This window comes from Pteropus medius, unplaced genomic scaffold (genome assembly GCF_902729225.1).
Source record: "Pteropus medius unplaced genomic scaffold, Ma_sr-lr_union100, whole genome shotgun sequence".
Classification (NCBI taxonomy): domain Eukaryota; kingdom Metazoa; phylum Chordata; class Mammalia; order Chiroptera; family Pteropodidae; genus Pteropus; species Pteropus medius.
In genome coordinates, this window is record NW_024352787.1 from 11,710,067 (window position 1) to 11,737,682 (window position 27,616).

A 27,616-nucleotide genomic window follows, 5' to 3' on the forward strand; every position below is an offset into this window, starting at 1 on the left:
GTAGAATACAAAGTTGTATTTCAAGTATAGAGAAACATTCTTTCATTTTTTTAAGACAACATATTGTAGAACTAGGATCCATTACAATCTTTTTATTTATTTATTTGTTTGTTTGTTTGTTTAATTAGTTTACAGTATACAGTACATTGGTTAGACATTTATATAGTTTATAAAATGATCCCCCTAATTGCTCTTTCTCTCCTCTGGCTCTCCATTTAGCTATTACATTAATGCTAACTGCATTCTCTAAGCTGTTCTCTCCATCCCCATGACCATCTATCAACTACTAATTTGTACTTCTTTAACTCTTCACCCCATTCTCCCAGCCCCCATTCCCCTCACCTCTGGCCATCACCAGATTATCCTCTATATTTGTAAGTCTGTTTTTGATTTATTTGGATTTTTTTCCTTTAGATTTCTCATATAAGTGAAATCACATGATATTTATCTTTCTCTGTCTGACTTATTTCACTCAGCATAAAATCTCTAGATCTGTCCATGTCATTGCAAATAGTAGGATTTTGTTTTTTTAATGGCTGAGTAACATTCCATTGTATATATGAACAATAACTTCTTTATTCAATCATCTGTTGATGGGCATTTAGGTTGCTTCCATACCTCGGCTATTGTCAATTGTGCTGCCATGAACATAAGGGTGCATAGATCTTTACGAGTTATCGTTTTGGTTTTCTTTGGATAAATACTCAGAAGTGCAATTGCTGAGTCAAAAGGTACATCCATTTTTAATTTTTTAAGAAACCTCCAGACTATTTTCCATAGTGGCTGTACCAATTTGCAATCCCACCAACAGCATATGAGAGTTCCCTTTCCTCTACATCCTCACTGACACTCTTTGATTTATTGATGATAGCCATTCTGACAGGTATGAGGTGGTATCTCATTGTGGTTTTAATTGCATTTCTCTAATGATTAGTGACTTTGAGCATCTTTTCATATGTCCATTGCAACCTTTTTAAAAAATTACTTTCTGTAAAATCCAAAACAAAAACAACAGCAACACTGTAAGAACCAAAAAGAAATTCTAGCACGCTTACATTTCCACTGGGGAAAAAAACACTTAACAAAAAAGAAAATTCTGACCCAAGAGTAGAAGAAAGCAGGTAGGCAGGAAAGAGACATTCCCAAGGGGAGCTCCCTGGCAAATTCCTCATGGCCTGTGAGACACAGAGTGGTGAGAGAGTGTTGAGAAATGCCCCTTCAGAGGAAAATCTAAATGTGTTGTTAGTCAACTGCCACTCCAAAGGTTGGACAGGATGGCAATGTTAAATGTGTGAGATTGTAGAACAGGGAACTTAACTACCGTATAAGGTCAGCTGAGGTGTTTATAGTGCACTTTAACTGATGGAACTTCATTCCTGAAATCTAGATAGTGGCTGATGTTGCCTAGATGGCAGGCTGGAAATCTCTCTTTTTTGTTTTAGAAAACTAGCATTTTCATTAAAAATACTATTCCACAAAGGCAGGATTATGCTGAATTTTGGTCCAAAGCAAATATTAGAAAAATCACAAAGTGACCTGAGATTGAAAGAGAGATAGGGTGATGAGGTAACGAGTATACAAGACACGCAGGCTCCATTGTAAAAATGTGAACTAAAAAAAAAATCCATCATATACAAAAGACATAGCTCCTGAAGGAGTGAAGGTAGAAGAGGACATAAACTGAAAAAGTTCCTTAATGAGCCCAAAGAAGAGAGCAGAGACGCATTCTGAGCTAGGACAATGTTTCTAGGACAGGATTTCAAGAACATATTTTTACGGGGAAATAAGGGTCTCTGGGTTTAATAAGGACATTTAAGTTTTTTGCTTTCATTTTCTAATTCTAAAGATAAAACCTGTCTTTTTTCAGTGAGAATTCTCAATTGAAAATTATGTCCAAAGAATGGGGTTTTAGCTTCCTTAAGTAAATGTTTCTCAAATGCATTAAGAAAATTTATTGTAGAGAATTATCTTAGAGTTATTTTCCTTTAAAGGGGTCCATAGTTTATTCAGATTTGTGGGTCAGTGGCCTAAAGGCAGACCACACACATCATTTGATCTTTATTTTATTGGAGGAGTTAAAGCAGTTTTCTAACTTTACCCTTAGCTTACGTATGAAGAGATGAAGCCTTTCTAAACTCAGAGGACAGGCTGAGCATATTATTTGTATTGTATCCCTAATGAGTATCATTGCTTAGAAAACATTGTTCTTCTCTTGAAAATGGAAGCAGCATGGTGGGGTAGTGCTGGGCCATGAGTCAGAAGGCCTACCACTAACCCTGGTCGTCTCCCACAGGCTGTGTCACTTGTCCTCTCAGAACCTTTGTGTCCGTATTTGTTAAGTGAAGCAGTGGACTGGATAATTAATTACCAAGGTCATGTTTAGCCTAGATTTATTTGATTCTAACAATAAATTACAGCATCCTCTTATGTTTCTTCTTTGAAAGCCTCTCAACTAAAAATTGTTTTCGCTAGGACTCTATTTCATTTCTGTTCTTTTCATTGGTACCCTCTACCACTGAGCACCGAGGGCCCAGGAGGGGATACATTTGAAGGAAAAAATCAGTCAACACTCAGCATTTCACATCTTCCACTATCACCTATGAAGTGGGAAATTAAACTATAGAACCCAAATCCCCAGGGTTTAGTGTAAATCACCCAGTAAAATAAATACTTACTCAGAGGGACATTTTGGGTGATTTTCATAAAGTTTTCAATGAATGAGACAGCTGTTCACTCAAGTGTGAGTAAATCAAATGGAAATATAAAGGCTATGTCTGTATTTATGTCTTGAGTATTATCGATAAAATTATTTTATGAGTAAATCTCAGCCTGTTAGTTGATCTACTACTATAAGAGTGACTCATATATTTAGTGATCTCTCTGAAAAGTCAAAGTTGCCAATACAAGCAGTGATGGTACAAGACCTGTCTGTCTCTGTAGCAAAGAGAAATGCATGTTCCAAACGCATGGAAACACCAAGCCACAACTACCTTTTAGAAGGGATATTGCTTTTCTCTAAGGAACCCTCTCTCACTCCATGGGACGATGCACATAAAATATGCCCCATTGCCTCAGCCTTGATTGGAATATGATATCTATGGTCAGAGGGATCCAGAAGAGGTTTGCCTTGAGATCTGACTATGTAGCTAAGACAGAGCATAAGATATCAAAATACTCTAATGACTACTCAAGCATCAGCCTTTTGTCTAGTGATAGAACCCATTCTTTTGGCCTCTTTCCTACATGAGCTACCCACTGAAACAGGCTGACATCTTACATCGGTACTGCCTTGGGAAAGGATTGGGCCGTAGGACCCAGAGCAGAATTCAGAAGATACTGCCATTTTTTTTTTTTAACTAAAATTCACATTGTACAGGATAATGATGCCATGGCTGTCTTCACTGCGTCAAGAGCTCCAGCTCTCTAAATGTGGTCCTGTGACCTAATGGGCTCATTGACCCTCCAGGAGACATGGCATTGCTTGTCTCATCAACAAGAAAAATGTGACCGCTTCTGTCTCTTCTGTTAAAATAATGACCTCTGCACAGGGTGGAATGAAAGCCCTTAGAAGCAAGAGAATGACTTATTTGAAATGATTCCCTTTGAAATCATCCTCTATGTCCCATCCTAGTTATAATTTGGCTAATTGCTTAGTAGTCCTTTTTAAATATCTCCAGTTCTGCAAACATCAGTTCATTAGACCTATTTTTTTTCTGGCTGAAAATCCCTTTGTTTCTCTAAGTAACCCCTGCCCCTTCCTCCCATTTGCACTTTTGCCTGAGCAGCATTCTGATGATCTAAACGGCATCCTTCTAAAACGTGTTGAACAGATCAAGGTGTCTCTGTGTTCCAGAGCCCAAGCACTATAATCTATGTCCTTGAAACAGTACCTGTGATTGGGATCTAAGAGCTAAAACTGTGTCTTTGAAAAGCCAGCTTCCCACACAATGCAATACACACACACATATACACACATACATATATATACATATGTATATATATGCCTTATTGTTAAATTGTACACCCGAAACTTACTGGTTTTGTTAACTAATGTCACCATAATGAAAATAAATTTAAAAAATATATATATATACACACACACATATATATATATATAAAATAAAAAAATAAAAAGCCAGCTTCCCTTACAGACAAATGAAGCTGTGATCACTGGCAGCCATGACTCGCCCCTACAGCAGGGAGCATGTTGTACTTGACATAGTGAGGGGCCACCCAGGAAAGAAAAACTTAGGCCCAGCCTTTAGGACCCTGTAGCCCAACTGGCAGCTGGAGACTTCAACTCTAGGGTATATTTACATATGAGAATATTATCCAAATTAAAACTCTGCTCTAAGCAGAAGTCTTCTCAGAGCACAACAATATGTGGTTGGGCACCAGAGATGTACACACACACAAACACATACCCCAGCTGGTGTGAGAATGCACCTAGCAGGAAACTGAGCACCATGGTGGTATCTGCAGGGGATGAGTGCCTTTCTTGGGAGGCAGCCTAAGACTCACCCTTTCTGACAAAGTTCAGTTAAGGTAGGCAGCTAAACAGACACTGATATGTTCCTTGTCATTCTTCCCTTTCATATTCTACCAGCTGAAGGCTTCCACTGATGCTTTTATTTTTCATTTGAAATGATGCTTTTAGCACCTGCCTTTCCAACTTTAATAAGCAAATTCCTTCATCCAAATGCTCACATCCCAAAGAGAGCCAACACAGCCCTCAATGCCTTTGAAGAAGTGACAAAGAGCATGAGGAGACAGTGACAGAGGAGAGACCTTGAGCTTCCATCCTGGAACTTTTCTGAATAATCAGAAATGATCAAAGGAGATGTAAGAAGAGAACCAAATGGGAAGCAAGAAGCAAGAGGCTATAAAATCAGATGTGAGTCATTAGAGGGAAGAAATTAGTTGTCCATAGGTCAGAGGAGAGGACAGCTCATTAATCTGGATTTCCTGGAGAGCCACATGTGTTTATATAAGTCCTGTCTCAATTAGCTTGTCTACATGTACAAATGCATCACTTGGAAGTGAGGGGCAGGATTCATTCTGAGGGAAAGTGAAGATCTACCTAACTGGACACTGGTAGTGGCCAGCCAGAAACACAGAGTGATTAGCAAAGGCAAACTCAACCCACATCATCTTTATTTGCAGGTTCCTTTTAGGCTAAGGTCCCGTTCTTTTGGGTTTGACTGCAATATCCTGCCAACTTTGGTCAAAGCTGATGGAATGGTTCCGGGAAAGAATGGAGGAGAAAAGTCTGTCCTCCTGCATGACTTGGTAGTTATGACCCACCCTGCTCTTGCACTGGCAACTTTTAGCAATTCTCTGTGCGAGACACTGGCTGGAAGCCAGTTAGAAAATGTAAGATGCCAATAATCCAAAGCGTCATATCTGATGATGTGTACACAGCCTTGAATTGTCCAACATGAACCAGTCCTCACGGTTTCTAATTGACCTGTGTGTGTAATTGATTTTTACAGTCCTCCCTAGGTATCTGAGGGAATTGGTTCCAAGACCCCTGTGGATACCAAAATCCATGGATGCTCAAGTCCCTAATATAAAATGACTTAGTGTTTGCATATAATCTATATTTGCATATAGGGTACAGCAGGGTATGCCTACACATAACATCATTCATTTAGATTTAGTATAGTACTCAGCACATGGCGAATTCAAGTTTTGTTTTTTGGAACTTCTGGAGTTTTTCATTTTTTGTGGGTTTTTTCTGTTTTTTGTTTTTTGTTTTTTTTATCTACAGTTGGTTGAATCCATAGATGCAAAATCCATAGATACAGAGGCCAATTGCATTTATCTTTCTTAAAAAGCTACTCTGGATTGCTTTTGGAATTTGAAATGATACTCTCAAGAATTATAATAACATATGAAACTATTACTCACTCCATGCATTTCTAACTTTGTCCTTTTCTCCTGAACATTTTGATTTTTTGTATTGTTTTTCTTACTGAACACCTAAAATTCTCTTCAAGTCCTTGACTTTCTGTAGAAAAACTTTGATCATATAGTCTGAGTGGTATTGATTGAGGAAGCCAAAGATAAAGTAGCTACAACAACAATGATATCTAACACTTAGATAATGCTTGGTATTGAATAGGATGTTTCCAAATATTTCGCATGTAGTATTAATGTATTCCATCCTCATCACAATCTTACGAGGTAAGTGAGGCCATTAGATCCATTTAACAGATGAGGAAACTAAAGCACAGAAAGATAAGACACTTGGCCAGGATCACACAGCTAGGAAGTGGCAGAGCCAAGATATGAAACCACAGTCTGGCGCTCAGAACTATGTTTTTCATCATTATAAATCATCATACGTGTATTCTGCACACTATGTATGGGATGGCCAGGTATGACATTTTTATTTTTAACTTTTAAAAATAAAGTACGAGCTCTTAATATGTTTTATCTTTAACTATTTTGTTTTTCCCTCCCAAACTCTCAGATGATGGAAATGCTTAAAGCAAACTAAGGTAGTGTGAGACTACACCATGTAAGTGTGAGCATGGCTCCTTGTGGGTCCAGCTGTGTTTTGTGTGCTTCTGCCTACTGTTCCCGCATGTTCTCTCCACTCTTTTGATTCCTGCTTTCGCCGCTTGGTGCTTGGGCCGCATGAACCGTCACTTTTAAACCATAGATCTTATGTCTTTATTCCTGATTTTATATTTGTGCTTTTCTCTCCCACAATCCCTGGCACAAGGGTAGGAGCCAAAGCAGCTGTCAGCCTGGCACCTCCCAGGGAAAAAAAAGGGGGCCCCATCAAAATATGTTTGGTTATTGTTCTCCAATAATGAGCCCTCAGATTGTAAGCTTTTAGGATTCTAGGCATGTATCCACATTCCCACTGTAAGATACTACTCCACAGTGTGGAAATGTGTATAGTCCTCTCCATGCGTGCTATGTTCACCCATAGTGCACCTTTGCTATGCAGTGTTCTTCTGGGGCTGCCAGCCTAAACAGGTTATTGTTCTGTGATTCTTTGTAGAACTAGATGCTATGTGAAAATAAATACTATTGTGCCATGTAACAGGGCTAAAATGAGCCATGGAAAGGAGTGGTAATCTTCTCATTTATTATTTTCTCTGTAAACATGTATACAATAGACACACATACATATATTTAAAAGTCTATGATTATGAAAAAGAGAGGGTAATGGTTTTTAAGCCAAATATGGGTTATATTGGCCCTTCATTGTATACACAAATACACATACATACACACGATCCCTTTTAGTGTTCCTTGAATCTACATAAACTATATTTCTACTTTGAGTGAGTTCAAATGTGATAAACTAGATTGCATTGTGCCTGACAAAGAGTATACCTGGAACATTTAAAATATGATCGTATTTTACTGTACAGCCTTCCCTACCTGACCATAAAATTGTAGAAATAACTGCCTCTTGTTTTCAATCTCACTAAAGTTTTGAGTGTGTGTTGAACAGGAACTAGTTAGGAAGAAACTTTGGAAGTTAGTTATCAGAGATGACAAGACTTTTAAATTGAAGGGGCTCTCATAGGCTTCTGGTCAAGATAGCAGAGTAGGTAAACACTGCGGTCACCTCCTTTCACACCTACATCAAAATTACAACTAAAATACAGAATAGCCATCATTGAGAATTGCCTAAAGTCTAGCTGAACAGAAGTCTTATAACTAAGAACATACAGAAGAAGCCATCTCGATACTGATAGGAGGGGTGGAGATGTGGAATGAGCTGGTCTCACACACATGTAGCAGTTAAAATTTGGGGGAGATATGTTGGCTGCAGAGGTGCCCCCTGAGGAGCAAGGGGTCCCAGCTCCATACCGGGTTCCCCAGCCCGGGGCTCCAGGGCCATGAAGAGAAGTCCCTACAACTTCTGGCTGTGAAAACCAATGGAGATTGTGGCCAAGTGAGATGAAAAGCAGCTAGAGTCTCAGGAGTTCCTCTTAAAGGGCCTTCTCATGGACTTATTCACTGATGGACTCACTCACTTCAACCTCCATTGAAGGGCAACAGCTCAAAAGGCACTAGGGACACACGTGGATGAAATTAATTGTCTGGCTTCAGGGCAAGGGCTGGAGAGACACCCGCTACATAAGGCCACTCTACCAAGACTGGGAGATGCAGTATCTCTACCTAATACATAGAAACAAACACAAGGAGGCAGTCAAAATCACATAGAAACATGTTTCAAATGCAAGGACAGAACGAAACTCCAGAAAAAGAACTAAACAAAATGGAAACACGCAATTACCAGATGCAGATTTCAAAACATTGGTTTATAAGGATTCTCAATGGTCTCAGTGAGAATTTCAACAAAGTAATAGGAAACATAAAATGGAGGTAGAAAACATAAAAATTAACCAGTCACAAATGATGAATACAATAACTGAAATAAAGAATACATTAGAGGGAATAAACAGATTAGATGAAGCAGAGAACTGAATCAGTGATAAGATAGCAGATAAGGTAACACCTGATCAGAATGGCAAAAATAAAAAAGAATTCCCCCATAATAAGGATAATGTAAGGGGCCTCTAGGATGACATCAAGTGTACCAACATTGACATTATAGAGAGAAGAGAGAGAGCATGGAATTGAAAAGCTATTTCAAAAAATAATGACAGGAAACTTCTTTAACCTGGAAAAGGAAATAGACACACAAGCCCAAGAAGTGTAGAGTCCCAAAAAGCTGAACCCAAAGAGGCCCATACCAAAACACATCATAGTTAAAATACCAAAGGTTAAAGACAAGGAGAGAATCTTAAAAGCAGGAAGAAAAAATGCAAGTTAGTTACCTGCAAGGGAGTTTCAGTAAGATGACCAGCCAATTTCTCAACAGAAACTTTTTAGGCCAAAATGGATTGACACGAAATATTCAAGGTGATGAAAAGTGAGGACCTACAACCACGATCACTCAACGCAGCAAAGCTATCATTTAGAATTGAAGGACAGAAAAAGAGCTTCCCAAACAAGAAAAAGTTAAATGAGTTAATCAATGCCAAATCAGTATTATAAGAAATATTAAAAGGTCCTCTTTAAAAAGAAAAGAAAAAAAAGATTAAAAATGTGAATAATAAAATGGCAATAACTACATCTCTATCAACAATTACTTTCAATAAAGTGGATTAAATGCTACGATCAAAAGACATAAGGTGACTGAATGGATAAGAAAACAAGACCCATATATGTTGTCCGTTAGAGACTCACTTCAGATCAAAAGATACACACAGACTGAAAGTAAAGGGATGGAAAGAGATATTCATGAAAATGGAAACAAACAAAAGAACTGGGGCAGCAATACTTATACCAGACAAATAGACTTTAAAACAGAGGCTATAATAAGAGACAAAGAAAGACCCAGTAATTTCACTTCTTGGTATTTAACCAAAGAAACACAAAACACTAATTCAAAAAGACATATGCATCCATATATTCATCGCAGCATTATTTACAACAGCTAAGGTATGAAAGCAACCTCAATCAATAGATGAATGGATAGAGAAGTGGTACATATATACAATGGAATATTATTCAGCCATAAAAAAAAAGAATGAAATCTCGCCATCTGCTAAACATGGATAGACCTACAGGGTGTTGTGCTAAGTGAAATAAGTCAGCCAGAGAAAGACAAGCACCATATGATTTTACTTAAATGTAGAATCGAAAAACCAAAATAAATAAACAAACAAAACAGAAACAAATTCATAGATAAAGAGAACATTTTGATGTTTGCCAGATAGGAGGGGGCTTAGGAATGTGTGGGAAAAGGGAAGGAATTAAGAAATACAAATTGGTATTTACAAAATAGTCATAGGGATGTATAGCTTAGGGAATATAGTCAGTAATATTATAATCACTATGTATTGTGTCAGATGGGTACTAGATTTATCGGGATGATCACTTCGTAAGTTATATAAATGTCTAATCACTATGCTGTACACCTGAACTAATATAATGTATGTCAACTGTAATTGAAAAATAAAAAAATTGTTAAAAAATAAGCTTATAAAATAGAAATCTGTGTAATAATTGAAATTTTTTTAATAAATAAAATTAAAGGGGCTCTTAGGAGATGTGACTGAGCACTGCTCAGTCTCCTGCGCTGTTGAGCTCCCAAGTCATCATTTTTAGACAGAGTTCTGGAGCTGAAGGGTTCTTAGAGATGGAGCCCTCATTCCAAATCCCTTAATTCATAGAAGATGACTGAGGTCTCTAGAGGGAGAATAACTTGTCCAAGATGGAGCAGAGCCAGGATTGAAACTCAGTCCTCCTCTTTCCATCAAAGCATCTCATCAGTGCATTATCCCAGTTCCTTTCTCTCTTGAGAGAGAACCCCATACACAGCCAGGAGAGCTTTCTTTAAAGTGAATGAAAGTAAAGGAGCATACATCCCAAGAAAGGACCTCAGGTCATAGTCCTGACGTTGCCACTAAATATCTGAGTGAGCTTGGCAAAGTTACTATGCCTCTCTGGACCTCAAGCTCTTCATATATAAAATGAATTTGAGAACTGCTGATTTCAAAAAGTACATGATGTTAAGTTTGCTCCTAACCTCAGGCTGTTTTACATGCAGTTTTCTCCCAGCAGTATTCATTTCCCAATATAGGATTATGGAAAAAATTACAGTCAGCCTATGCAAATGGGGATTGCCCATGGGAGCAAGAGCCCTGTGAGTCTCTGTTATTAACTGAGAAGGACAAAGACAGGAGGGAGAAGGTGCAGAAGAGAAGTCAGTACCTGCCCGCCTTACACAGTTATGACACTGAGGTAGACATTGCAAGTGTCAGGTTTGGCCATAACAAATATGCTGATTTCTGCAGTTTGGAGTTATCTGGCTATTATCTACTTCTGTCCTTTCCGAGACACCACTGATTAGAGCCCTGGAACTTAAGGAGACTCAGTAGGTGCACAGGTTACATTTTCTCCTTTTGGTATATTGTTTACCAAGTTAACAGGGCCAGGAAAGTCTAGGGCAGTGAGAGACTAATTTGAAAGCCAGAAAGATAAGAATAGAGACCCACACATTCCAGCTTCCAGCAGTTTTGAGATACACCCCCTTTTACATAAAATTATAGAACCACAGACATTAACCAAATATGCAATGACCTTTTTTTTTGCATAATTAATATGCAATGTCATTTTAACAGAGGATTCTTTGTCCCTGGTAAATCCATAGCATTTTTATGATGCATCTTTTTTATAAAGCAAAGTATCATCATTTGATTTAACATTTGGTCCATTTTGGTTTCCATATAACGAGTTTGATTTAATATGCAACTTTTTCCAAAATAGCCCATCTGGTCTGCAGCAGCCTTCCCTGGATCTGACACCTATTCCAAGTTGGGTGAGAACAGGACAGGATATGGTGGGATGAGGAGAATCACAGAGGTGGATAATTTCCTGTATTCTAATGTTGCTGGACAAAATGTGGCACCACTAAGAGCTGTGACCTCAGAAAGTATTGTTATGGGCAATCAGGTGTCTGCGTTGTGGGAGTCAGGAGCTCGGTCCTTGGATTGCGGTCGAAAGATTTACGATGCTCGGAGAAGAAAGAGCAGATGAAAAGTAGCAAACAGAAGTGATTTTATTAAGCAAAGGCAGAGGAAAGTACACTTGGAAGAAAATCCAATTGGACACCTCAATGAGGACCGGGGCTTCAAGAAGTTGAAAGTTGGGGTTTTATGGGCTTTGGTGTTTCTTTGTTCTACCTCTGTACTCCCTACCGCAAATGGAGCGAATTTTCTGCTCCTCCCTTTGACCTGCCTACTCCAAGCTGAAACTTGCGCAGTGTGTGCCCATAGATGGGGAATCTACACCTGCACAACAAGAATTTTGAGTGTAGGCGCATGCTCAGTTAACTCATTTTGCTCAAATCAGTTGAACATCCCCAGAGTAAGGTCATATAATGGTCATGTGCAGTTAACTGACCTGGGGAAGCGGTTGAGGAAGGTACCAGGCACCACTAGGCTTTTTGGTCTGTCTCTCTGGCTTCCGACCTTGGGGGAATGAGGGAGGTGCTAGAAGCCTAGCCAGACACCTGGTTGTGTACTTTCTTCTGCTGAGCTGGTCTCGGGGCTTCGTTAACACTTCCTTGATCCTCTCCCTGCGGCTCATGTCTACCTATCTACCTACCCTGTCGGTATCACTGGGATAGAATTTCAACTCCAGAATTTTGGTGTAGAAGGGGCTTTAGAGGCCATAAATCTAGCTGGAAGTATAGTGCTAAGGGTCTCAACTGCATTTGCATGGAACTTCAAATAATATTTACATTTTTCAGTCGACTGGAGGGAGTGGCTGATGAAAATTATGGTAAGGGTCTGTAGGTCCCTTCTTGGCAACCATCGTCACCCATTCCTTCTCCCGTAACAACTGCAGTGCTGTTTGAAGAGGAAAATGGCATCCTTGAGCAGCCATGCAAGACCAGTTGTCGTGTTGAGAATGCTGGATAGGCAGGCACAGGTCATGAGCTGCTCACCTTACTTTCCCCTTGGCCTGAAAGCCCCCTAAACAAGTCAAACAGAGGGGACTTTTCGAGCTTCTTACAGGTCCTTTCCAGACCCTTCCTTAGATAATCCTTGTCCTGCTGAGACCTCTAGTGGCAACATTGGTAACTGCAGGTGCCTAAGGACGAAAGGGAGGAACGAAAGAAAACTGCGGGCTGCCCCTGAACCACACAGCCAAGCAGCCAGGGTGGTCTGTGGAGGCCTCAGCCTGAAATACTCTCTAGATGGAAGAAAGGAAGCATCTGTGTCCTGACACTCCTTAAATATAAGCCTAGAGGCCTGATGACACCACACACACACACACACACACACACACAGCCATCCACCCAGGCAAAGAAAACCCTGACTTTTTAGAAATGATTTCTGCCTGGTTAGCCATGGTAATGAAAACTCTGCCTTTTTGCGTGTGTGTGTGCTTCCAGTTATTCCAGCTTAGTGCTAGGATCTACTGGAGGTGCTACTTTGGGCCAATCCTTCTCATCTTGCCGTAGAACAAACCTGTAATTTCATGTTTATCTGAAAGCAAACTGAGCTCCTGAGAGTCTGAAGCACCAGCCACCAGAAGCCGGACAAATGCACACACCATTTGCTTCCTGAGGGCCCTGCTTAGAGGCCTGGCTTCTGGGGCTGGGTGGCCCTGCAGTGCTTTCCCAGACATTAACCTCCTGGAGAGGGAGAGTACAAGCCCTCTACCATCACTGGCTCCTACACGCTGATCAGTAAATAGATTACATCTGATGGACACAAGACTAAATTGTTGTAATTGCTTTAATCCAGTGATTCTCAAAGTATAGTCCCCTAGACCAGCAGCATCAATATCACCCAGGAACTCGTTAGAAAGGCAGATTCTCAGAAGCACTGAATCAGAAACTCAGCCATCTGTGTTTTATGAGCCCCCCTTGAGGCTCGCTCAAGTTTGAGAATCACAGCTCCAAGCACTGATTTACAATGGTCAGTATATGTAGGGTTACAAACTCTCGGCTTCTTTAAAATGTAAATTCTGACCCCTCACTCACAGCGATTTAGTAGTTCTGCAGTGGGGATGCAGAAATCTGATTTTTAAACCATCATTCCATGTAATTCTGATGTGGGAGATTCATGCACTACCATTTTGAGGAATTCTGCTCTAGAAAGAGCAGGGCCATCTTTGCTAGCACGGTTTAGTTTCCTCTATTGAATTAGAGATATTGTTCTCATATCTCACCAGTCATGAAAGGTCTCAGGAAGTATATCGGAGCACTCCAGGTCTTTGGAGGGGGTCATATTGTTCCTTCAACAAATTAGTTTTTGCTGCCACTGTGAGGAAAATCTCAGGTGAATCTGTATCGTAATCTAAAAGTGAAACCTTCCTCTGGAAAGAAATGTTAATTACTGACAGAACAGAAAGAACAGGAAGCCTGTGGCTTCTTGTGAGTCTGGGTCTCAAAGGGGCTGTGCCAGCCTCAACCAAGAAGCCGTGTGTCATCTCTAGGCTATGAGTCCATCAGATAGCAAGTTGCCCTTTCTTCTCTCTTCTTGAACAGAGATTTAGTGGAGCCTTCTGAACAGGACCCAAGAGGCTAGTTCATTATAATAGTACTAGGAAACAAGTGTTTTCAAAACTTGAGGTGTGAATACACTTGCCTTATATGACCTCTGCTTTGATCACCCTGAAAAAAAATAGAGTTTATTTTTGTGATTGAAAAGTCCCAACTCTCCTCAACGCAATGCCGAGCCCTACTGGGAGCTCCAGAAGGGATTTTCCGTTGTTCTTCTGGCCCATGTAACATCCCAATCTAACCCCCCATCTCTCGAGAGCCCTCACACCTTCACGGGGCTCTGATTCGCTGGGACGTGCTCTGAGAAGACTGAAATGCTAAGTCACATTTTCAAGGATATGACAGGAGCAGAGCAAGAGTCTTGGTGCTGACACTTTCTGTTACCACCTAACGTTCCCAGTCACTGTCTAGGCACCAGCATGCACAGATATTATCGAGAGAAGTCTCTATTCTTTCAAATTATGTAGGTAGAGCAGGCAGAAAGCTAGCTCCTTTTCTTTTCTTCCTTCTTCCTTACACACCTGCTTTCCAATCTTCTTCCTCAACCATTTTCCAATGTTCCCTTTCCCATATTTCCTATGTTCCTGCAATTTTTCCCTAGCTTTCTCCCCACTCCCTTCTTCTGGGTGGGCCTCCCACAATACTGAAAAGCGCACGCCCCCACCCCCCTTACCCCAGGAGCCCAAAGAGTTTCACCAGCATTAACTGCTGAAGCCACACTCATCCTGCCAGACAGGGAATGCCGCCTTAACTTACTATAAAGTATAATTAAAAGACAGATCTCCCATCTCCCCTCATTCAGACAGAGGGAGAGAGAAGGGAAGCAAGAAAGGGAAGAGCATCAAAGGAAAATCTAGCGAGAGGCCACAAATGGGACAGAGGGTAAGCACTCTGCTTAAAATCCCGAGTGGGCAGGAGAGGAAGGAGGGGGAAGAAGTGAGAGCAAAGCTGAAAGGAAGGCAATAGCAGACAGGGGAGAGGCTTTTGTCCAGAGAATAAATTATCTCTTCACACCAAAATGTTTCTGGGCAGGAAGGAACTGTTTGGGAGCTGGGGGTGGGCAGGGCTGGCCTTGCTCCTGGAAAGCACCAGCTCTCCTCTCTCCTCGCTTACTGCTCTTGGCTCCTGCACCCAGGGCCAACCAGCTCCATGAGTGTACATCCAATGTACTGCCACTGGGTCTTGTGCTTGAGGTTTCACACTTTGCAGCCCCGGTCCTGACACTGGAGCAAAGAGGCTTGGAGGCAGTGCAGAGTGTCCTGCTTCCTGCTGCCTCCTCTTCCTCCTCCCTCTTCCCACCCCCATCCCATGTCCTCACCTCTCTAAGGGGTGAATTCTCAGCCCACTCTCCTGTCCTCCGGAACCTGAGCCCTGCCTGGCCTCCCCTCCCTGGGCCAGCTTAGTGACCACAGAGACCCTGTGACCCAAGTGAGGGCCTGGGCCCAAGTGGGGAAGGTCATGGTTGGCTGTACCTATCCTACAGCCTCTTGGGGCAGGGCATGGAGGTGGCCATCCCACCCAGGACTAGCAGTACTGTGGCGTATCTAGTGGACATTAGGCGGGAGGTCACAACTTGATGTGAGGCAAACTGATTGCTCACTTTTGGTCCAGTTACCTAGTATAGAAGCTGCAGTACCCTAGGAGGTGGAGGGGGAGTCATCTGTCTCCAATGAAAAGGGGAGTTCCCCAGGGCCTGCCCCAAACTAGGGAATAATGCACAGATCCAGCAGCTGTGGAGGCTGGAGGGTGAGTAGAATCCCAGCAGCCAGCAGGCTGGAGTGGGCACACGGGGTCAGTGGGGCTCTTTAGCACCTGAGAAGGTCCCTTTAGCTGCCCCATGCCAGGGCAACCCTCTCTTCCTCCTTCCGAACTTCCTGAGGCTGTCTGTGTTTGTCTTTTCTCCAAGGTCAAAATACAAATTGTGATTTCGATGATTGCACAAATTAGTTAAATGCTCTGACCTTTGCATTTTAAACTGACATTACACAATAAAATAAACAGTAAAATGCATGCTAGTAATTTAAATTTTTTAATTTTTGTTTACTTAGAATGGCATTAAATAGCAAGTGAAAGACACCATAGTCATGGTGGTTGCACAACAATGCGAATGTATTTAATACCACTGAACTGCACGCTTAAAAATGTACAAGATGTACCTACGCTATGTAAAAGTAAAAAGGTTAAGATGGCAATTCTATGTTATGTGTATTTACCACAGTGAAAAAAAGGGGGGAAAATAGTAAAAACAAACATTGCAACAAGGCAAGAGAGAGCCCACAGGAAAAAAGGGAAAGCTTCGTGTTTTAATAAGCGAATGGCATCTTTTCCTGCATTTTGGACAGTTTTCCCTAGGCCTGGAGGTTATGTAGCTGCTTCTGCCTGCTCCTCGTTGTCTCCCCTCTGTGGAGATGATCATGTTCATTCTCACAGTGCTGGGGTGAAGTTTTATTCCTGTGAAGGGAAAAGTTCCAAATCTATGGCTGAAGAGACTTTCAATCTTAGTATCCATTCATCCACAGGAAAATAAAAAGACCTAAACATAAATAAAAAGAGAGAGAGAGAGAGAGATTCATGCATTTCAACGAGCATCTAACACTTTTCTAGGTAATCTCATGCATGCACAGGGCAGTGTGAGAGTTCCGTGATGTTGTCAGCTTGTTAATTACGAGACCTTTTATTTTAATTTTAAAAAGTTAGATATTTATAAAATCCACGAAGTGATCCCTCCAATCGCTCTAACACCCATCTGGCGTTACACACGGCCATTACAATACTATATGCCCTATGCTATACTCTAAGTCCTGTGACTGCTGTGTAACTTCTAATTCCCACTTCCACACCTCTTCACCTTTTCCACCCAGCCCCCAACTCCCCTCCCTTCTGGCAGTCACTAGTTTGTTCTCTGTATCTGAGTATGTTTCCGTTTAGTTCGTTTCTTTTGTTCCTTAGATTCTGCATATAAGTTAAATCATGTAGTATTTATCTTTCCCCCTCTGACTTTCTCATTCAGCATAATACCCTCTAGGTATAGCTTCCCATACTCAACACAGATTGTCTATATTTCTAGCATAGTACAAATGATTTAGGTCATTTATCACCCTCCTGTCTAAAGTCTGGTGCCTCAAAAGATAAGCTTCTCATAGTTTTAGTATGAAAACAAGGGGATAAAGTAGATTTAAGCTCCGAAAATATTTCTGTAGCACCATTTGTCTAAGTAAAATTTGTGGGCTACATTTTAAATGAGGATGTTTAAAGAGAATATAGAAATCTGGCCCTTCCATGTTAAAAAAAAAAAAATCTTTAATCTAAGCTGCTATGGTTTATAAGTTCCTCATAATTACTCTCCATGGACTCGTCATGTAGCCACCCAAACACACCTTTCTCTGCACCCTTGTAAACTTTGGTAAGCTCTTCAGGCAGGCATAGGAAGCTTAATGTATTTCCTGTGAAATTGTACTGTTCTCCTTGATCAGCTTATCCCAGCTTTGCAAATCAAAAAAGTTTCATTCCTGGCATCAACAGCCTGTTAAATTATTTCTGATTAATAATTAAATCTTAAGACCCTTTCAAGGCAACATTTACAGCAACAGATTAGTGGGGAAGGGAGAGGGATGCCATGTAGCACTGTATTGTGTCGTGGTGGAACAGACTGATGATCTCTACTGGAGGTTAAATACAGATGCCAAATTCTGGATTTTAATTCCTTGGAAAAACCATAGAAATACACAGGAGTTTAATTCCTTGGAAAAACCATAGAAATATACAGAAATTTCTCCCCTGCAGACCGAAAGACCTAGCATTTATTTCCTATTGATATACTTATAGTGCTAATCTAGACGCATTCTTCTTGAGCTTAGAATGTGACTGTAGGTCATATTCTTGTGGTTCACATTAAACCTCCTTGGATTTTGAATTATTTATAATGGCATTCCAGACTATTTCTTCCTTTAATCCTGAAGGAGAAAATACAATCCTCCTTAAATGTCAAACTGAGAAACAGATAGGCTTCTCATTTAACAAACCAAAAGAACAGTCCTGGATGGTTTGCAGGCATTTAGTGTGTCCGAATAACTTTAGATCTTTATGACAAATTTTTAAAGCATGTCAATCCTTGTTTATTTGTGTAACACCATGAGCCCAGATTCTCCCAGTCTATGACTCAAAGTAATTTCAACCCTATTTCTATTATCCCTGGAGAAAAAAGAAGAAAACTAAAAATAAAAGAATGAAGAGATTCTTGCATTTAGATGGGCACCCATCCCATGTTTAAGTATCCTCTGAGTTTCTCAGCGGAGGCCTTCAGCCTGCCCTGAAGTGTTGCATCAGGACTACCCAGGGGATGGGTTAAAATGCTGCCTCTTGCACTCTTTCCAGGACTATCGATTCTGACTGGGAATTCTTTGAGTGAACCAGGAGGCTCTTGTGTAATACAACTTGACAATCAGACATTTTTATTAATTTCGATGACTCATTGTATTTTCAAAACCTAAGGATCAAGCAATTCTATTGCACAGGTGAAAATCTTTAAATCACTTATTTAGTAGGATTAATTTGTATGTTTTGTAACTCCCAGAGGTTGAGAGCAAATTTCTTTCTACAGTCATTCTTTTAGTAAGCATGTACTGAGTCTTTGCAAGACCTAGGCACTGTGCCACCTTCTGTAAGTTGATTGATCCTCACAGCTTCTGTATGTACAGTGACACCTGCATGTTTGGCATACTTAGGAAAGACTTGGGCTGCATGAGAAGGATGAGAAGTGAATCTTTGAGAGGATTAGGGGAAAAGGTCATAATAGCTAAGAGACTCCCCATGACCTTGCATTATTGTGATTTTGCTGTATGCTGGGCCTTTGACTGTTATCTCATTTCGTCCTCACGATAATCTATGAAGTAGATTTGAGTATATTGTCCTCATTTTACAGATAAGGACACTGAAGCTCGGGGAGGCTATTCAACCAGTAAGCAGTGGAGCAGGGATTCACTTTCAGCATCTGCTGCCAAAACACAAGCTCTTAGTCAACGCTATCCCAACTGTCACAGCAATTGTCCTTTCCCTATGAGGTAGAAATTGGGAGGTCATGTTTGCAAATGTGAATATTTTGTACTATCCTGTCGCCACCTAATTTATATTCTGAAGTGATTCATTCTATATAAATCCATGAAGCACACATATATGCCAGGCTCTGGGGATACAAGGTGAATAAATGTGTGCCTCAAAAAGCTTCCAGTGTCTACGGCCATGCTACCCTGAACAAGCCCAATCCCATCTGATCTCGGAAGCTAAGCAGGGTCAAGCCTGGTTAGTACTTGGATGGGAGACCACCTAGGAAGACCAAGTAGGTGTAAAAAAATAAAAAATTAAAGTTAAAAATTAAGGGATTATAAAATGACAAGGTCCTTGCAATCTGTGAGATCAATCAAGGGTTGCCTCGCCTAAAAAAAAAAGAAAAGCTCCCAGTTAATAATCAGTCATATAGAAAGTCCAGAATTAAAACTCTGAACCCCAAAATTCCTTGAGCAGTCTTGAGGCCATTAGGTTTCCTGGCCTACCTTTCTGAGATTATCCAAGCAGAAGGAGTTTCCAACTGCCTTGCATCATTGGGATGTCAGGATAACTCTGCCAGTTTTTCTGTTCTTACTCAATCACAATCACTCCTGGGGGCAGTAAATTTGGAACTGTCATGCAGAATCAAGAACTGTAATTTCTTAACACTTTTCAGTGTATTAACCTCAGTTTTTTTCCTCTTTGCCTGGATGCTGGTAAAATTTCTTGGGCTCCAGAAACTGGCCCCCTCAATGAAATCGCTAATAATAAAGAGCAAAGCCATGCACAAGAGCAACCGGGAGGTTTATAGCCAAAGGTTCCACAGGAGAGAAACAGGGCACGTGATTTGCAGTCATTACTACATGGCAGCTTCTGAGGCAGTTAAAGTCTAGTTAGAATAGTCTAGTCTAGTCTAGTCTAGCCAACTCTAGCTGTGTCCCAGGCTACTTCCTATGAAAGCTGAATACAAACCAGAATATCTCACTGTCAATATGAAAACTGTATAGAAATGTCTTGAAGACTCTATACTGGCCCTAAAAGCTACCACTGCAGATTTTTTTCACCACAAACCAGTCAATCTCTAAGAATTTTCCTCAGTTCCCCTTTACATGTCAGGTGTTCCAGTAATGATGGGGGCTTCCTAGGGGCGAGATGGGGATCTGGGGCAGGCTCAGATCTTACAGCAAACTACAACCACAGGCCTCCCTGTCCCCTCACATTTCGTTCTCCCAAAGCAAAACTATCCCAGAGACCCTCCCCCAAACATAAATATAGACAGAGAGTGTGTCCTGCCATGCCCTTCTCAGATTTTGTCAGCACCCCAAGTTGCTTCCCTTACCCACACCTTGAGAACTTTCAGTCCAGGATCGCCAACAACACCCTGTCTGCTTTTTCTACCTCTATTCCTACGCAGCTGAGCATAGCTGGAGAAAGACCCCAGACATAGTGATGCATCTGCTACACATTCATATGAATAACCTCTGCTGAGCACACCATGCCACTTGGCACTGCTTTTATCCATTTCTTGTTTGCCCCTCACACGTCTTTTCCAGAAGTGACTCTGACCTCCTCCTCTGCTCAAGCCTGCAACATACCTCCACCTTCGGTGGACCCCAACAGACCCCGCTGCTGAGATAAAGCTCATTACAACTTCAAGTTCCTTTTTATTCACTTCAATTTTTTTTTTTACTTTTTTTATTTCCTGATCTCTGTCTCTCTATCCTTTTTTTTTTTTTTTTGTCCCAGAGACTACTTTTCCTCCTAAGATTTTTTTAAATAACTTCCCATTCCTCTCAGCCCCCAGCCCCTGGCAGCCACCATTCCACTTTCTTTCTCTATGATTTTGACTTCTCTAAGTATCTCATATAAGTGGAATCATACAGTATTTGTCTTTTCGTAACTGGCTTATATCACTCAGTGTAATATCCTCAACGTTCATCCTTGTTGGAGCATGTGTCAGAATTTCCAACTTTAAGGCTGAATAATATTCCATTGTATATATATACAATATTTTGCTTATTTATTTATCCATCAGTGGACACTTGAGTTGCTTCCACATTTTAGCTATTGTGCCTCTTGAGTTCTTAAGGTCCTCTCTTTCTGCCCCTCCAGAATTTACAGTCTATCAGAGTTTACAGTTTACATTCCAGAGTTTTTCCACATTGAAGTGCTTTCTCTCCAGTGGCATCTTCCCATTATCCTGTACATATGCTCAGGATCGTGAACTTCACCCTCTGGTCTGTATCATGAGCTTTTACTCTTTCTCTTGCCTTTTTACTACTACAATTTCATTTTTAAAAATAATCTTCACACTTCTACTTTCACACTACTTATTCATTCTTTTTGAAAAAAAAAATGACTATTTTCTCACCACATGGCTTAAGAAAAAAAGCATTACCAATACCCCCATTCAGAGCTGGACTGGGATTTAATCTTGCTTCTAACCCTTCCATCACCACCACCCAGATGCCACCACACACACTTACACACCACCTTACACACACACCCCCAAATGACCTTTTTTCTCAGGCTTTCTCTGCAACCTTACTTGACTCTCTTCTCCTTGGCACTGTCTCTTCTCCTGGCCCTCATGACCCTGGGCTCTCCTTCCCACCCCGTATTTGCAGTTCCCTTTCTTTGCCTTCTGTAGCTCCTCCTCCCCTTCCAAGTTTCTGGCCTTAGTCTTTTGCTCCTCTCGATGATCTCTCTCTGTGTTATCCATTTCTACTGTTTTACCTCTCGCTGACTCCCAAATCTTGATGACTCCCAAATCTAAATATCCAGTCTATATTTTTCACCCAAATTTCTATTTGCATGATAGACATAACGAGACTATCTTATTAGCACCTCATATAGGCAAACCTAAGAGCTTGATCCTCAACTCTTTCCTGTCTGACATTCTCAACAACTCATATGGGGATATGACTTATAAAATTTGCAAGGGACAGAAAGCTATATGGAGTATTGTATAGCTGGAAAACAGTATGAATCCAAAAGATTTTGACAGGTTGAATCTAACAGGAAGAAATGTAACAAAGGTCAAGGTAAGGACCTGACTGATTCTAAACACCCAACCACACCATCAGAAAGGTCATAAATCAGGAGCTACATAGAGGAAAGCCACTTAGTTAAGTGGCAAGGTTATCAGGCAGCAATACTATGAAGAAGCTAATGGACTCTTAGGCTGTAAAAGATGAATATATAGAGCAAGGAAGAGAGTGTCTTTCTCAATTCAACAGTACTTGATTGAGGCCTGCAGTGCTGATTTCAGCTCTGAGAAACATACTCAAAACAAGGCTATCGGAAACTTGGTGGGCAATGGAAAAGGGGCAACTAGGGCCATGAAAGTACCAAAACAGGTTGTATGGCCATGTCCTAAGTTCTTTCCAGCAGGAGAGAGATTAGACAGGCCCTCCGTAGCTCCATGTTACACAGCACCAGTAGGAGGCACTACAGGACACTGATTCAACCCAGACCAACTCTCCAACTCAGAGCTGCAGAACTTGGAAAGGACTTGTGAGGAAGTAGTGGGTAACTAGAGGAGGATTCCAAGTTCAGTGGATATAGAGATGGAAATTCCAGCTTCTTCTCATCAAATCTCTGCCACCACAGAGATCCTTGATTATGTGTACCTGCCTAGAACTGAACTCTCCATCTAACACATTAAGGGTTTAAAGCCAATGTTCATTCTTATAGCTACAGAAAAAATAAAAAGCACTTAGTGATTTAAGAAAATTTTTAAATTCAGAAAACTTGGAATACAGGAGAACTTCCTTGACTCATTATAGGGTCGCCACTAAAAAATAAGGGCAAATATTATTCTTAGTTGTGAAACGGGAACTCCTGCCTTTAAAATCTGGAATGAGAGAAGGTGACTCTACCATCACTTCCATCGAGCATTATGCTGGATGGAGGTCCCAATGAAGTGTCAAAAACACTTCACTCCCTAAGAGAACACAAGACAGACAGAAAAGGCATAAGACTCACCTGGGTTTGATACCTAGCTGGGTTTGATACAATTTATATACCTTAGGAAATTATTTAACCATATCTCTTTCTCATCTATGAAATGAGTAATCATGTCTACCTCAAGGAGATTTTGTGAGGGTTATGCCCCTGGGTGGGGGGTACACAACAGGAAACAGATGGTGCCCTAATTCAGAGTAATTTAAGAGAGTTTAATGAAGTGACTATTTACAGCAGTGTGGTCAGGACTGAGGAGAACCAAAAAAGATGACAAGGCCTCGCCATGGTAGCAACAGAGGGAGCCTTTACCTAAGGGATGGTTGCTAAATGCTGACGAGAAATGTAGGTGCAGCTGTCTCTCTGTAACTGTGGCCTTCGGTAGAAAAATACTGCCACCCAACCTGTGGCCTATTAGAAGAGAAAACACCCCAACCTCTCTCTCTTTCCATCCTCCAGACTCCTACCACTGTTCCTATGGACTGAAGCCAGAGAGCGAAAGAGCCCAGTTGATGCAGTCTGGGGCATAGAGCTGGGTGGAAAAGGGTGAAGAATAGGTCCATGGGGGCCATCAGAAAATATCAAGCAAAGTGCTTTATAAACTTTAATCTTTTTTCTCACTCCTCCCAGCTGCATTCTCATCAAGCAATGCTAAACTATAAATTGGAGATTTTTTTATCCACTCTTACATCTTTTCAAAGAGCCTCAATTCAAAGGGCATTCATTTTTTTATTTAATCCCCTAGCACTTTATTAGGTAAACTAGGCTAGTGGTATTATACTGAGGCTTAAGAGATTAAATGACTTTTTAAAGATCATAGAGGGTCCAAAGCTATAACCCAGATTCATTAGATTTGTGAGGTGTCTCAGATATAGAGATGCCAAAAAAGGTTACTTGAAGATGAACCCTTTGAGTAAGCTAATGGATCTTAAACATTATCATCATCCATCAGGCAGAAAACTGTGCCTCTAAAAAAGGATTTGACTCCACTTATAATAAAGTATATATACGTATGCGTGTGTGTGTGTGTGCGCGCGTGTGCGTGTATACGTACATATATATTATTTTAATAAAGGATAAATATACAAAAGATACACATATTATTAATAAAGGATAAAGAGAAAATCAGAGCCAAGGACTGGAGCACAATGCAAATATGTTAATTATAAAAGTTACTCTAGTTGTGTGGCTGAGCATCAAACTGGATTCTGAGCTTCTTGGCATCAGTAAGATATACAATCCTCATTAGTATACCAGAAAAGAAGCAGCATACTATTTTCTGATGGAAAAGGGGAAATGTTGTTAGAAAAAAACCTCTATAATAGGTTTCTTATGAAGGAAACTTCCTTCTGTGTAAGACAGAGTGACATAATGAACAATGTCCTTGACAACAGTTTTATAGCTAATAAAAGTGAATATTTTCACTGGCTATTTCTTGAAATAAGGGCATAACATTAAAGTACTTCTCAGTGAAGGTGATTCTAGGAGAAGTTAAGGTAATGGTTCAGGCATAGTTTCCTGGTGTTCTAACAGTGTCAATGATAGACCTTAGAGAACCTGAAGGAAGAGGAGAGATAGTCCTTCCCTTTGAGACGAGCTTCCCTAAGTGGCATTTCTTTCAGGCAGGCTTTTGATTGGCAGATATCTGGAGGTTATTCTCTCCATCAAGGTCTGCAATGAGTGCTAGGGTCCGATGCTGCCGACTGAGGGAATTCATGGGCTTTGGGGAAGAGGTCAGCAGGTGGTGGGGCCAGCAGACAATCTATTATGACTGCATCGTGATTTCTCATTCATGGAGACATCATCTTCTGACAGGCAGCAGGTTAGAACTCACTCTGGCAAATAACACTGCAGTGCCTCTTCCACCACCTTCCAGAGATTTGTTTTCAATTATTGGCAACTACAAGGATATAAACTGACTCGAGGATAGAAAATACTCTCCCAGTTTCACCTCCTTCTAGCATAAACTTCAAATATAACTTCCCCCAAACGCCATACAGCCTGCCAGCTAGAGCCAGCCACTTGCCTTTTGCAAGGAGTTACATACCAGAACTAGTTAGAATCCCCTATCCCTGAACTCTAATGCAGGTGAAGTGAGATGAAAATGGATTTCAGGGGTGAACTTGAAAAGGAAGTAATGTAGAAAAGTTCCTGCTATACTGCCACCTCTAGGCATCGGGCACCTTAAAACATTACCTCTAATCTTCACTATTTTCCTTTCAGATAGGTTGTATTATCCTTATTTTAATTATCAGATTAGAAAATGAGTTTCTGAGATGATAAGCAATTGGCCAGGGTCACACATTGATAGAGCTTTCTAGCTATCATCAGTCCCAGCTTTCTCTGACACTCAGACTCACACTGCCAATCCCCTCAAGGCAGCGAAAGACATGATGCTTTGGCCTCTGCAGTTTGGAGAAGGGCAGGTCTGGGCTCCTTGGCTACCTGTGTATGAGCTGCTGGTTTTGCCTGGGTCTCAGGTCCCTGACTGGGTACCTAGTCCAACTGCTCCTTGTCCTTGCAGAGCTTGAAGCTGGACACAGATCTGGACCTGCTGCACCCTGGGGCCAACTTTTCAAGGAGCTTTATCCACACCTCCCATTAACCCTCACAACAGCCTGGAAGTAGGTAGAGCCAGATAGATAAAATTCATTACAGGACAGTCAAAGAGGTAAACCTGTCTCGGTCTCTGTGTCTCTGTGTCTCTGTCTCTGTCTCTCTGTCTCTCTCTCTGTCTCTGTCTCTCTGTCTCTCTCTCTCTCTGCCTCTCTCTCTCTCTCTCTCTCTCTCACACACACACACACACACACACACACACACCCAGCTGCCAGGATGAGAGCTGGGAGAAGAGTTCAGCTGCTCAGAGTGCCCAATCCCAGGAGAAAATGTGTGGAAAGATGTTATATAGCTGAGAAACTTGGTATCTGTCAACAAGCACATGCTTTCTCAGAAGTTGATAGCACAACCCAATTATACAGGGCAAGAGTGATGCTCTGTTAATTGCCCTTCATATCTGGCTTAGTGGGTTTCTTCTAATTAGAGCCCTTGAACCACCCCTAAGAGAAATTAAGACTAGAAATGGCTTTATGTTATTGATTCCAGATCATATGTTGTGTTTTCCTTGACCTCCATTTGATTTGTCTCTCTTCATCTCAAAATCCTATAAAGCGAACAATGCAAAAATAATGGATAGGGGGTTGATCTTCTGGTTGGAACATTTTGACTTATTCTTATGGGTTTATTGAATTTCATTCTGGCCAAACAAAATTGCATGTCCTGCCTCCATTTTTAAAGAGCATCTGTCAACACCAGTGGTCACTGACCGATTACAAATAAAGCAGCGCAGTTAAAATCTCTGTTTCAGTGACATCAAAAGCTATCCAAAATACAAGTGCTGTGTTTTTAGGGTCTTGTATTAGTTCCTCTTTAGTTGAGATCTGTGTGGCAAAAACCTTGAGCTGCCTCAGGGCAGCCTGTGGTTGAGATGGAAGGGCCAGAAAGCCAACTGACATTTACTAAATGCCTACTGCATATTAAGCTTCTTCCTTCAATTATCATCATTTAGTTCTAACATAACCCTAAAGGGTAGGATGTATTGTCCTCACTGGAGAGGTAACAACACAGGCTCAGAGGCATCAGGTAACTGGCTCACATAGTGAGTCACTGGCTGGGCCAGGATTTGAACCCAGTTCTCTCTGATTACAAAGGCCCTTTTTTTCTTCCTTCTGCTATGTTCCTGACTCCATTTCACCCCCGAGAGAACCAGGCACTGAACTCCATAAAATTGGGATCTGTCATTCACAATAGGCAAGCAGTCCAGGAGAGGAAGTCTCTCATAGTTTGCTGAGCAAGTCTAATCCTGATGCAGACAGATGCATTTCTTGGGAAGGGTGGGGGATCTCTATTTTTTAACTAATGTTATTCTTAGTTTCAGTCTGATTCTTTTTTCCCACAATCTCATCTTCACCTTTTTCCCAGCCTTTATCAATTCTTCTCACCTCCAAAATAATTTCTTAACTTCCCTTTTTCCTTCTTGGCTGATTTTTTGCCCATTCATAAAATGGTGAATGGGGGTTGCACTTAGCTAATTTTTCACCTAATTTTGCACTTAGCTAATCGGTAATCACCTGCTACATGCCAAAGAGAGATAGACAAGAAAACCAACAATGACGCATCAGTTGTTCTTGGAACACAGAAAGAGAAGCTAAGTAGGCCTACAGGGGTCAGGAAAGCATCCAAGAGTAGTTTCCTTATCCAGGATAACCCACCTTTACACCAATGGAATTCTCTACAAACAAAACAAACGTCTCATTGTCACTCTTTGGATGTGCTTATGTTCATTCAAGAGGGATAATATGTCACTATTCAAGATCACAGACTCTGGAGCCGCCAAACTATAGCACCTCGGCCAGGTTTTGTAACCTCTCCATACTGCCCCTTCTCTGTTAGTAAAATGGGGATAATAATTGTGCCTACCTCTTGGACTGTGGTGATATATATGTTCATAAAGTGCCTACATTATTGCCTGACATAAAGTTAGCACTATATAGTTGT

General features: G+C 41.0%; 1 protein-coding gene and 1 pseudogene across 3 annotated transcripts in view; both read left to right on the forward strand.

Annotated features, from left to right (window-relative positions):
• LHFPL3 (LHFPL tetraspan subfamily member 3) overlaps positions 1–27,616 on the forward strand; it is a 533,100-nt gene that overhangs the window by 429,126 nt on the left and 76,358 nt on the right. The window contains exon 3 of one of the 3 annotated variants that reach the window (XM_039849259.1): positions 6,476–6,523. The exons of the other annotated variants lie outside the window; for them this stretch is intronic. Coding sequence (XP_039705193.1) covers positions 6,476–6,492 — 17 coding nt within the window. The 3' untranslated portion in view covers positions 6,493–6,523. The remainder of the gene's footprint in view (positions 1–6,475; positions 6,524–27,616) is intronic. 3 annotated transcript variants of the gene reach the window in all.
• LOC120591989 (uncharacterized) lies at positions 19,285–19,404 on the forward strand (annotated as a pseudogene).